This window comes from Neodiprion fabricii, chromosome 7, assembly GCF_021155785.1.
Source record: "Neodiprion fabricii isolate iyNeoFabr1 chromosome 7, iyNeoFabr1.1, whole genome shotgun sequence".
Lineage (NCBI taxonomy): Eukaryota > Metazoa > Arthropoda > Insecta > Hymenoptera > Diprionidae > Neodiprion > Neodiprion fabricii.
Genome location: NC_060245.1, coordinates 4,954,158 through 4,966,633, shown reverse-complemented (window position 1 = coordinate 4,966,633; position 12,476 = coordinate 4,954,158). Strand labels below are relative to the sequence as shown.

General features: G+C 42.2%; 2 protein-coding genes across 5 annotated transcripts; both read right to left on the bottom strand.

Moving 5' to 3' along the window:
* Nucleotides 1–2,221: 2,221 nt before the first annotated feature.
* LOC124187190 (synaptic vesicular amine transporter) lies at nt 2,222–5,399 on the bottom strand. 2 transcript variants are annotated; one of them, XM_046579542.1, is made up of 7 exons: nt 5,003–5,399; nt 4,395–4,604; nt 3,834–4,100; nt 3,681–3,721; nt 3,385–3,534; nt 2,990–3,311; nt 2,222–2,717 (listed from the first exon to the last, which is right to left on the bottom strand). In XM_046579542.1, exons 1-7 carry the CDS (start codon nt 5,094–5,096, stop codon nt 2,503–2,505), a joined length of 1,299 nt encoding a protein of 432 aa, XP_046435498.1. In that variant the 5' UTR covers nt 5,097–5,399; the 3' UTR covers nt 2,222–2,502. The 2 variants fall into 2 exon arrangements, with proteins under 2 accessions (XP_046435498.1, XP_046435499.1); XM_046579543.1 differs by having other exon boundaries at nt 3,385–3,531.
* Nucleotides 5,400–6,297: 898 nt separating this feature from the next.
* On the bottom strand, nt 6,298–12,054 carry LOC124187187 (protein bride of sevenless). 3 transcript variants are annotated; one of them, XM_046579529.1, is made up of 6 exons: nt 11,163–12,054; nt 10,550–10,698; nt 9,979–10,464; nt 8,301–9,631; nt 7,429–7,692; nt 6,298–7,293 (listed from the first exon to the last, which is right to left on the bottom strand). In XM_046579529.1, exons 1-6 carry the CDS (start codon nt 11,321–11,323, stop codon nt 7,036–7,038), a joined length of 2,649 nt encoding a protein of 882 aa, XP_046435485.1. In that variant the 5' UTR covers nt 11,324–12,054; the 3' UTR covers nt 6,298–7,035. The 3 variants fall into 3 exon arrangements, with proteins under 3 accessions (XP_046435485.1, XP_046435487.1, XP_046435488.1); XM_046579531.1 differs by having other exon boundaries at nt 7,429–7,677; XM_046579532.1 differs by having other exon boundaries at nt 10,550–10,678.
* Nucleotides 12,055–12,476: the final 422 nt, after the last annotated feature.

Genomic DNA, 12,476 nt, shown 5'->3' with positions numbered 1-12,476 from the left:
GAATAATTATTTTTTAAATAGTGAATTTCCGCCTTGAATCTCGTCGTTCGTTTTTCCCTACCAACAGGTTGTAGAACGCCCTCTGCATTCGTGTGTTTTTATTTTTTCGGAATGTTCTTGAATAACCTGGAAATTTCTTGAAAATGTTCCTCAATTTGTTACGGATTTTTTACCAGACACCATGAGTTTGTGGTAATCGGGAAATTCCGATCGAGAGTCTGTTACGCCTGTAATAATGTTAACAGTAACAAACAAAGCCCGATCAAATCAATGCATTCATCGAACACGTCGTACTGACAATAACTCTCAAAAACTTCTGAACTCTGCATACATTATTTCTCGGTTGATGTTCGCTGATATTTAAATGTCAGAGCTGCTTTTCGAACGCGTGTTCAGGCGGAAAACTGCCGGCTATTGGGTCCGCGTTCACAATCATCCAAGCCGTGTGTCACAGACGGAAAAGAATGAGAAAAGAAAAATTGCTGTAAGCATCGCTTTGGATTTACCGTAAAAATTGTGGCTGATTCATGTCAAATTTTACTTGCATTCTCCTTGAAATAAATTTCCACAAAATGCGTCTATAAATTGATTATTTTTAAAAAGCATAAATTTTTCTCTCAATTTATTACCGTATTCCTGGGTGAACAGATTATCATCTTACGCACCGTACGTACACATGTAGGATTAATCGGGAACACGTGATTTTATGAAACTACTTTTACAGCCCCAACGGTTCACCTAAGATCTTTCCTTTTTTCATGCAACTATTACCGTATTATAATCCGCAGGCAACTAAATCCAATCATCATTTTTATGCGAGAGTAAACATCCAGAATCAAACAAAGTCTGAGGGTTGAACTTAGTTTCTGGTAACGATACCCGTTCAATAATTTACCCAAGATTGCTTGATTATCGAAAATGTTCCCACGGTCCTAACATATAACAATCTGGAATACGGTGTGTTTTTTTTTTTTTTTCATTTCATTTTCATCAATGATCATCCAATTAGAGAAGTACGATTCACCGAATCATACGACTTATTTGCACAAAGGTCAAGAGTTATTTCATGGTCAGATTATACCTTAGGTTGAATTAATGTCGTGGTAACAACCTTGTTTATCTCGAAAATTTGTCAGTTGATTGAAGTCTACGTATATATCATGTCAACGAAGATACGTGTTGGAGCAGGGTGGTGATGGAGAAGGTAAAGGGGGCGTAGATTGAGCAACACGCTGTGAATGAGTCTGATGATCACGTCATTAGTGAATGCGCCTCGTTTGGCGACAGACGAGTTGTTCGGTAAATCACGCCGCGAGGCAGTATCTCGCTCCTAACTGACGTTCCCAGTCCTTTTGTTTCTTGCAACGATTCCATGCGATTCGTTGAAAAGTTTGCACAGTTTCAGTGGCATTTTGCACTTGACTTTCATTGGTAGACGGAAGTTATCGTCACCAATCTGCATGTTATGCTACGCACCGATACTTCCAGTCAAAACTTAATTAATGCACAACGCTTTCAAGAAACACTAATGACCTTTGACCGAGGCTTGCATTACTGAACTAATATTTGGGAAACTTTTTTACGAGCGGAACAGGTTTTATGGGTTTCTTCTCGAGTCGAAATTTAGCGCCTAAAATTGTCTCTACCGAGGTTTATATAAACCTACTTTGATGGAAACTGGACCTAGACATTCTACGTTGAACTTGCAATTCTTAAAAATTTGAGAACAAACCCTACATTGAAACTCCAGCTCCTAAAAATTTGAAAATAAACCCTACATTGAACCTCTAACTCCTAAAAATTAAAGTACCAAATCCTAATTTGACGTTCTCAGAAGATGATTGAACCTATTTTGACGCTATTCAATCTACAGTTCCTCCATTGGACCTGTAACTCCTCCTCTATAGATGTATTATTACAGCGATATTCAAGTGTTCACAATTAATAATCAAAGAGCTATTCAGACATAATTTTGATGAGTTTCAATACCATTTGAAAATTAAGTATCGCATTTCGACTGTATTTATTCAACGTTCTTACGAATACAACAACCTTTTTAACGACAGGAGCTACAAGTTAATATAAACGCAAAATTCCAAAATTTATTGATACATTGAACTGTACTATCTTTGGAGGGTTAAACGAGGTTCTAAACAGACCCTACTTTGAGCCTAAACTTGTTAAATCGGGAAATTTCGGACATTTTTAGCGTCAAAGTAGGGTCTAATATTGCATTGAAATAGATCCTTTTCTACGTAGGGTTTAAAGTAGACGCTAAATTTCGACTCAGGTTTGGAGTAAAACTTTTGCTAGAATTCCCCGCGTGATTGAATTTTTTTGACTTCTATTATTATTTGACAAAGCAAATATTGGTAATGAGGTTTTGAAGCGAGTCAAACTCCCGTTTCTCATTTTAAATATCTAAGTGAATTTATTACGGGTGAAGGGGTAATTTATATAATCTTGTAACAAACGATTTGAAATGTACATGCAGTTTGTTCTTCACAAAGTATCGTCCGAATCGTAAAACCTCTCGTATTTGGTCGTGGGTTTTTGAACGGCGTCGTAGTCCTTCCGTCCATCCTGAGCAAGGGGTTTTCCATCCTTGCTTGCCAAGTATCCCAAAAGCGGGCAGTAGGCAATGTTGACAATACCGACAACCCACATCACCCATGCGAATCCGATTTCCCTGACCATTTCACCGCCGATAATGGGCCCTGAAAATGAAGGGCGTGAAAGAGACCAAGAAAGACAAGAGTAACCGGGTTGTCTTACTATAGCCGACATCGCCTCTCCAGTTCACACACGCACTCTTGACCACGTGTGCGAGCAAGCTGCCGGGTACAGTAGCGCGTAAAGTCCTCAAGAACGGAGTGGTTCTTTTCAACGTGTTTAAAGTCGTTAGACTGAGAGGTGGGTGTATGTAGGTACGTGCTCGAGACGGGCTGAATTTCGAGCTCTGTAGAGACCTTCAGCCGACTCGACTTACCCAGGGAGTACGCCAGGCTGACGGCCACTTGTTGCAAGGAGTAAACCGGTCCGTAACCGTCCTCCTGGTCGACCAACGACGCCAAAAGTGGGACCAGCGCCGCGTCGGCGATACCGATCCCCAGACCCATTCCCAGGTGCGGGATCACCAGCTGCGACATCGTCGTCGCCAATGGCACCAGGATCGCGCTAACGCCAACCAGGAGCATGGCAAATATGGCCGTTTTGTATCGGCCGATGCGATAGGCCACCATTCCGAAGAAGTTAGTACCGACCAAGTAGCCGATGCTGTCCGGAATGAAAACGGTACCCAGTTGCCATTTCTGAGGAATAAAACAACGGTTGATAGCCTGGAGAAGCTCGAGCTTTTGACGAGTAGTACATGCAACAACTCACTTTGGGCTTGACGTGGGTCATCAACCAGAGCGGAAGACACGGTTCCAAAATTGCCATGGCTGAAGTTGAGGACCAGATCGCTCCGGAGACTATTATAATCTTCTTGTCGGACAACAGGTACATCCAGTTAGTACGTGGTTCTGTCTTCTGCTGGTTAACAGTTGACATTCGATTAAAATTCCGGTTAACGCAATGCTCGCTATGGAAGTCACTGCTTAAGTATAACACGAGTATACGAGTGACATACAAACAGAGCTTTTAGTCTTCGTTGATGAACTGTTACATGAAGGTTGTACCTGTTTTATCGTGTGGAAGTCCAGTGTGGCAAGTTGAAAAACTGAAATATAACCGAGATGATTACTACCTACAGTTGACTGACTATTGACTATGGTTTTGACTCTTTATGGTTTTGACACGAAGGAGGCATGTTCATGCTCTGTGATACCTACAGATCAGGAAGACTATAGCGACCGAAACGAGCAGCAGTGGTGCCGTCTTGCCACTCAGATCGTAGAGAATCGAGCCGATGGGATATCCCAATAAAACACCGAGGGCGATACTGCCTAGGACGAAACCCATGATCTTTGACCTTTCCTCCTCCTCCGAGTATCGTGAGGCCACCAACGACATGCCAGAGACTCCGATGCATGCGGAAGATACGCCTTGAATACTCCTTGCCAAAAACAACACCTCGTAAGACTGGCCGAACGCGAATACTGGAATTGTTTACGACTTATTAACCATCGATCGCAATACCGCCACGGCAAGTTCATCGATTTGTTGAAGGACTAATTTCTGGATGATTCAAATGTTTCACAGGATTTCTGGCCTAGTTGTTTCCATTTCTTATCGCTCACTGAGCTGCTGTAAATTTCGAAAGTCTTGGAAGCGTCAGTGAGAGTCAAATTTCATTTTTGTGAGCCATCGCGACGGCAGTAAAGTAACAACTCGTAGAAAAATTACACCAATGTGGTTATCACGTGCGAGTAGAGTTATATATGTGTACTCACATAACGCAGCGAGCAGTAGATTCACGCTGCCTATCAGAAGTGGTCGGGCATAGCCCAGAGTTCCCGTCAATGATCCAATCACTGGATTCAGGACCAGCTGAACCAACGCCTTGGAACTCAGCAGAAAACCCACACGACCGTTTTCGTCAGTTTCTGCATCAACGGTTGCATTGCCTTCCAAAGTATAGAGATAGTCAGGAATGATAGGTACTGAAATGAATTTTGAACGGTGAAATTATTTGTCTGTAAATAAAGAGGTCTTTACAACGTCCCATATGTGGGAATAATACCATTCGATGAGCTTTGCAAAGCAATAAGAGAGTACAGGGGTAATCACATTAGCTAAAACAATGGACGAGGATCCCTAAGTATTAACGACAGTTTGAGATTCACGTCATATGTCGAGTTTGAAACTAATTTTTCTTCCATAACTGACTTGTAACAAGTATCTTGGATGCGTTTTATGACAAACTTGTTAGAAACTTTACATAAACATATCGAGATAATGTCTTTTAAAACTTGAGAAAGTTTTTGGTCAACTGCTTGAAAAGCTGACTCGATTTTCATAATCATAAATGTGTCAATGGTAAGTTCTATTTTGTACTTACCAACAACCGTCAAAAGAATGTTGTCCAAAAATAAGCTGAGATAAACCACCGAGACTAGAATGAATCTCGAATTTCTCAGTACTTCGAAACTCATTGTTAACCAAATGTCAAAATCAATTCGATGAACACGGTATTACAAACTAAGAATATATCGAACTATGCTTAAACCAACTGTCAGGGAACATTAAATTTTGACTGTATTCTTCCACTCAATAGCTGTGATTTCGTTCTGACGTTATTCCTGATTTCTCGTTCATAGAACTAAGCAACTTCGACTCCTCTAAGGATCCCATGACCTTGGGTTGAATATAAGTTTTCTTGTTCAATTTATTTTGTACAAAATTCACATGACAACTGGGAGTCTCAAAGATACCACCATTGCTTTTATAGGTTTTGAGGAAACGACTTGCGCACTCCTAGCCAATATGCGTTACGCCTCCTGGTACCTGTTCACCACCATACGGACCCGGGTTCCGCGTTACACGACTCACTGCATCTTCAACGTATGCTCCGCTACACCGTCGCTTATCTACGCGGCGCAGGCTCACGCACTTCTCGATATTTATGGTGACTTTGTCGACTGGAATTAAATTTTTCACAAAGGAACAATTTGCAGTATGGGATAATGGAAGAGTCCTCTACTATGTGGCCGCCCATAAGGTACTCGAACAAATCTTATATTTCATCTTTCTTCATCGTCGACATCTTTTCACTTTCTTTTATAACCAAGGTGAGGTATATTTTACAGGGGAGAAAAATCGTCATCATCGAAGTTTTTTCCTCCCTCCTCGATATTCCCTGATGAACGCAGCGTCGTGTGAAAAATTGCTATTCAAATTGCCCGCGTTTTTTTCGCTCCTGAAGCGATATTTCAATGCTCATTAATGTCAGTGCCTTAAGGAATTCCCAAGAAGGTGTTCACACCTTCTATTTCACAATTCTAATGGAAGTGCAGAAAACTCATACCGGTATACCATACACGATTACATGTGTGGAAAAATTAATTACTGGCTTATAATGCCGCTGCCTTGCAGCTCGGTTGCAATGGTGCAGCTGTACTGCATTTCCTCACTCCTACACTGTCTCGCCCACTCGGTCACTCAGCAAGAAACACCTGTGAACCAATTCGTGGCAATTGAAATTGGATCCCATGCAATTTCAATCCCAGGTTCTAACCTGTACTCAACTAGCCTTAATCCTTTACGCGAGACGCTTTCTCTTCATTTCATATTCCAAAAACTGTAATTTCTTGTAACATGGACATGGAATTCATGCGCATGGATTACTCGAAATCGTTCAGTTAATTGTTTATTTTTCGTTCAAGGCATCAGAGTTTCTGGTACATAACAGTTGATCTTAATCAATACCTGAGAATTTCTCTTATGCAATATTTCACTTACACTAAATGATCGTGTTTTAATAAATACATTCCAAGTACTAGAGAAATATTTTCAATATCGACTGAGTATGTTCAGTTAATTCTTACACTTACACATCATTAGAGCCGCACTTTTGGTTTATGGTTATTGATTTTCGTGAAAGCCAAGTTTGCACGTTGTATGGGAAGTTTAAATACTGGATTATTGTTAGGTGAAATTCATTGTGTCGGTTATTGTGGAAGACTCTGTAAAAAACTTTATTTCGTATATTTGTTTTCCGACTGACCGCAATTTCAAGATGTTGAATTAAACCCAGTGGTTTGATGCGATGATCAAACGGGTTGAGATGCAAGCATACGTCAGAAGAGCTTGGACTGAATAATTAATCCAACATGCACAACTGAGATTCATAAAAATCAACAACCCTAATGTTGAAGTAGAGGTGATATCTTCAGATCTATGAATATAATCTTGATACCATTGGTGACGCAGCTTATATCGTAGCTTAAGCAACAATTTTTGCTCCTACAGTTGTGGAGTTCGTCAAGTATGAGTTGAAGTCTGGAAAATATGCAAGATTGAACACGCGTGAATGAATGATTGATACGAAGATGTATCCTATGATTAACGAGATTGAATAACCAGCATCTTATATTAGAATTTAGTGATTCTCGCAACATCGTTTTCCTCTTCTTCACGGATAGCGGACTCCGTTAGACCGAGCCTTGGGCTCGAACACCTAGTTGGGTATGCTTCATCCGGCCCTCTGACATTCGGCGATAATCGACCCTCGACGTAAATGTCAGTCTCCGTGCAGTCCCGATCATCCAGACCAATCCGCGACTCCCGGAACCGCCTGGGATGATCAACGTTCATTTCCTTTGAACTTCTTCCAATCGGACTTCGCCTACCCTGAAGTAACAACGTGCGCTTTATTGGCTGTGATTGGTATTTTTAACGGTATACTTGAGCGTGGGATAATTCATTGATAAATTGGTGACAACTGAGTGTCCTGGACTTAAATTTTGGGGAATAATAAGGCTTTACTTCTGTATTTTCGACGCAAACTCTGGGCACCGGCTGCAAATGATCAACTTCCCGCATTTCGGAGTTGAACGCGTAGTTGTTGTATCCAGGTCTCTGCCGAACATACGGGCTCACGCTTCGAGGAACGAATCTCGAGTTAGGACTGGAACATCCGTAGTAGTTAGGGTGGTAGGCGACTGTTGGTAGGCTGGCCACTCCCGCAGCTGCCGTGCTTCCGGGAAATGTGTAATCGTATAGTGCCTGATGAGACTGCAAATAAGGAAACTGGAGAAAAATGAGAGTAAACCGGTGGAAAAGATCGATCCAACTTTCAAGGTGAAATGGGGTAGGTACCACTTAACAGTGCTAACCAACAATTCAGATGTGAGACAGAGTCATAAGGCTACTGACCCTACCGAAAGTCGATACCGAAAGCTTTCCGATCGTCTTATGAACTACGAATAATAACAGCGGTATGCATAAAAGATGTATGATAAAGTTCTATTTACAAGTCTGATGCACGGGAATATTAAAATGTACAGTGAAGTCATAATATAAATAAAAACTTAACTACTGCTAGGATACCTAGAAACTATATAGTTCAAAATAACAGGACAAAACTACCATAGTATTATAGGTTGAAACAATATTCTATATAAAAAGAGGAAGGTTGTGGTCTGGGTTCAGTTACAAGTGTTTTTCGGTTTACAAAAAGAAAAGATGACCAGCGTCGACATGGTCTTGATTCTAAAATTCCCGGTTATCCCTCTTATTCCATATTGAAGGATTGAATAGGCACTAGATGGAAGATCTACATTCTAGAAAAAAATGGGAACTTCTGGTCCAAGTTGAGGGTTCCACATTTCATGTTCGGGGTGTCACATTAGTCTAACCTGTCGAGCGATGGTGTTCGTTCTGGGGTCGACAGTGTAATCCTCAGGCTCGTACCTCGCCGAAAGAGTCTTGTCCTGACCAAGACGCGTGACCATATAGTAGGTTCTCGGTATGAGAACGCCGAGTATGATGAGGTAGGCGCTGGCGATAACGCCAAAGGACACAACGCAGTCGCGAGTTTCCGGTTCGACGAGAATGAAGCAAGTAATCCATACAGCCCAAACAATCAAGAGACCGATGACAGTTCCGAAGAAGCATTTTCCCTCACGGTAATTCCTCTGGATTTGAGCGATGAAACAGCAAACAACGAAAAGTTTGAGAAGGAGGAATATGTCGTAGCTGAGTAAGGCGACAAATGTGCAGCTGCGGATGATCTTCCCGGAATCGTTTTTGTTGAGGACAAAAAACATGGTTGATATGGTTATTTGAACGCTCGAAACGAAGAACACCATCAGACCTTGGAGGTAACCGTTGATGTGTGTGGTGAATATACCGCCGACCGAGAAAGCCAGGAACAAGGCTCTTGATAGCATGATCGAGAACGCGATTCCAATCGACATGCTGGTGACGAGGATTTTCCTGGAGTTCAGGTGTTCAACGCCGAACGTTGCGTCGTTCATGCAGAAGGGAATCACGGACTGGAGCATAAAGATTGTCGAGAGGATCAGGACTATCGTCAACGCTGGATTACCGTCGAGAACTTCGTCGACTATGTAGCGGTAAACTATGAAGACGATGATGATGAGACAGGCGACGGTCCCACAGGCGACAACGGTCAATATAATCGGTATCCAGAGACTGGTTTTCAAAATTCCCCTGGCGTCGCGATTACGGCCGTGACCAGGCTCGCCAATACTTCGATGAAAGTTTGAACACTTCTCACAGCTGTTCGCGTACTTTCTAACGCACAGTTTCGGCATCCTGGATATGTGAAGGTCCGAGGTGATCTCACTGGTAACAGCGTTGATCTTGTAGGCGATGACTTCCTCCTCTTCTTCCCTCAGTTTCTTCATCGTCACAATGTACTTGACGGAGTGGGCCTTCGGCAATATGTGCAGAGCATCATAGACCTCGTTATACATCATCGAGGTCTTCTTCCTTGAGTTAAAACGCGGCAGCACGCATTTCGCGCCGTTAGGACACGTCTTCTGCAGCTCTTGGAGCGAACGAGCCGTCTCCACGATCGCTTTACCGATGCTGAGAAGGTACGGTGAGTGTATCACCGACTCGCCTGCTGTTCGAAGAAACGTGTCGGAGCTGGAAAATTCTTCAAGCAAGTCGAAATCGAACGGCTCTGTTTTTATGATGTAAGAACCGGGTGGCACGTGATCTGTAACAAGTTGAAGAAGCTTTTCGATGAGTTTCTTGTTTTGGCATTCTGATCTGCAATGTGAAAGTGTTATCACAACGCGGCAACAAACTGCGGGAAAATATAAATGAAAATTCGCTACACGAAACAGAAGGATTAATCCTAAAAGTAAATAAAAAAAAAAAAAAGAAAAAAACAGTGCGGCCAAGTGATCAGCTAAGTGGAAAAGCTCATAAAAGAAGGGGCTTATAGTGTTTCGGTATAGAAGGTACAGACTGGATTTGAGTTGGGAAAGGCGCGCCTAATTTCAGGGGTCTTAGGTTTTGATGGAAGTGCGAAAAGAGGAGTACAGAATGAACTTCGCCTACCATCGACGTGAGAGCCATCCAAAGGTAGAACCACCCACGTTATTTCTGGACCGATTATTTTTTCGCCGTTCTCGATCCATATTTTGATTTCATCTTTGCTTCCCGCAACAGCGATCACCACGTGTGTAGAATTATCCGTGTCCAAAATTTCCGTGTGGCTTTTCAGACAGATTCCGGCTTTCCGGCTGGTGTCCAAAAAAACGTTCAAAACGTCCGGCGAATTCGAGAGGAACAAATCTACTACTTCGTACTTGGTGCTCAAGAAATCCACCATGATGCTGACAAGAGGTTTAGAGAAATTTTGATCGCTGTACGAGCTCATTGGCACAAGGCTAAACTGTTCCAGTGGCTCTAGTGTCTCACGGTACTCGTTCGGAACCAAGATCCCCAGTTCGTAGTAGGATGTGCAATCTTGTTCCACCGCCACCATCAGGGCCTCCTTGAAAACCGCCATCTTATCGTGACAACTGTCACGAATCTTCACTCCTAGCGAGGCAAAAAATCGAGGTGATAAATTCTCTGATTCTGTAATCCGAACTTTGATCAAAATCTGCGCTAAAGTTTTACCTACCCAATGTGAGACCAGGGATGTAATCATACTTGTTCAACTTCTCAACAACGTACAGCGCTGTGGTGACTTCTTGGAAGCCTTTGGGAGATGAAACGTTACAATCTGGCCCGTAGTTTGTGTCCGCGAATACTGAAAAAGCAATGGAAACACTGACCATTCAATTCGCCTCTATACTGTCTGCATAATAACCTGACAATACTCATAATTATTCCAAGAATAACCCCAGTAACAAAATGATCCACGCGATTTTCTTGTCATTGAAAAATTCCTGTTCATTGCAGTAAATGAAAATCAGGTATCAAGTTTCATCCTCGAAACACAGGACTGGGAATGATGAATCAATTCGGTGTGAACTTTTATGCTAGGAGTTCAGAGCTGACCATTGAATTTGGAAAAGAAATGGTGTTACATGGTGTCATGGTGTCTAAAAATCCGTAAAAAATTCAAGGACATTTCTCGGACATTTTCAGGTTATTCAAGGACAATAACATTAGAATGTTTACAGGATACTAAAACAATTCAATGATAGTTTCCAGGACTTTTGAAGGACAAGCAAAATTCAAGGGTATTTCCCGGACAGCTGTACACCATATGTCAGATAATTCCGACTTACCGACGATGATCGCGTCCCCGCTCACTTCCAAAAGGGTTCGGTTTCTCTCGCATATTGAGTAATCGTTCGCGAACGCGATACCGACTACGTTTAAAACGGTTAGAGTGAAAAGCGTCCGAATCGCCATGCCTGATGCCTGCTTTGATGCTCGCATCGTTCATCGAAAGTGACAGGGCTGCAGTGTATGAACAGTTTGTCTTTGTACCATGGTTAGTCGAACGGTACTGAACTTGGCCTCGTATCACATTGTTTAAGGCGTTGTTCTTTCGTTTGTAGTCGATGTTTTGTCGATACGAAGGTCGGTAAGCAGTACGGGGCACAACTTACGCCCATATACCTCCTATCTATACTTGTGTCGTTAAATATCTAGCTGGAAACAGCGAATCGATTTCAACGAAAGTAGCGTGCTCGATGTGAACCAAGAATCGCAATTGCGCAGCATGGAAATATTCCCTTTCAGGTAATCGTAACTATTTATTCTTTGGGATCAGGTTGAAGCCTGCGTTAATAACACACAGCATCACGTGACACTAAACGATTTTCCAAACTCGTCTCGTAATTAAACGATTCGTAAATCCCAGGGGATAGTGGAAGCTCCGGACTGGATTCGTCACACATGAATTAAGTTACACAGTGCTGATTGTTAGCGGATATCTGCACAGTTTTAAAAACCTATTTTAATTATTCCCGGTTTTGGGTTCGGAAAGTCTTCGAGCAATAGGACCTTATCACAGCGTGGGTTACATTTATGCAAGCTTAGCTTTTTGGCTTGGTTAGAACGAGTGACGCGGAACCGACTGACATGTCATGTTAGTGCCGGAGTCCAACAGCTGACAACGGTTCATGGCTTTTCAAAGGTGGGCAGGTGCCTCACTGTGCAGAGGCCGTGACTATAACGTTCGATATCGAAGCCGTACTTTTACCCTGCCTGCCAAGCTTCGTTCGCTAAGCGTTAAGCGAATTAGTCATTTAGTCGTATACCAAATTGCGCAATGCTTCTTGTCGGGGATAATGTGACGGGTCCGTTCTCAAACCGTGACAGGGATAACCTTCGCTTATGATTCCACAATCTGGGGTTAAAGTGAATAAAGAAAAAGTTTTTTCTTGACCTAGGTATTGATGAGAGTTGATTTATCGGATGGGGACACTCGGGCCGAAACGTCAACTAATAATTGTCTTCTCATTGACCTTCATTCATATCCAATAAATCAACTCTCGTTAAAGTGAACAAAGGTCTTCCCAGTTCACATTATTTCTATATACCGTTTCCAAACCATTACGTAATGATCTTTGATTTTGTTTAAACTATTCTAG

Bases quoted from the DNA above. Each gene is read 5' to 3' on its own strand.
- LOC124187190 (XM_046579542.1), bottom strand. From the start codon at position 5,096: ATGAGTTTCGAAGTACTGAGAAATTCGAGATTCATTCTAGTCTCGGTG. The intron at 3,535-3,680 runs GTACAACCTTCA...ACTGTTAACCAG, and splicing joins ACTTCCACACGATAAAACAG to CAGAAGACAGAACCACGTAC. The intron at 2,718-2,989 runs GTAAGTCGAGTC...CTTCATTTTCAG, and splicing joins CAGCCTGGCGTACTCCCTGG to GGCCCATTATCGGCGGTGAA.
- LOC124187187 (XM_046579529.1), bottom strand. From the start codon at position 11,323: ATGAACGATGCGAGCATCAAAGCAGGCATCAGGCATGGCGATTCGGAC. The intron at 10,699-11,162 runs GTAAGTCGGAAT...TTGAATGGTCAG, and splicing joins CGGGGACGCGATCATCGTCG to TGTTTCCATTGCTTTTTCAG. The intron at 7,294-7,428 runs GTAAAGCCTTAT...TTGTTACTTCAG, and splicing joins TTTGCGTCGAAAATACAGAA to GGTAGGCGAAGTCCGATTGG.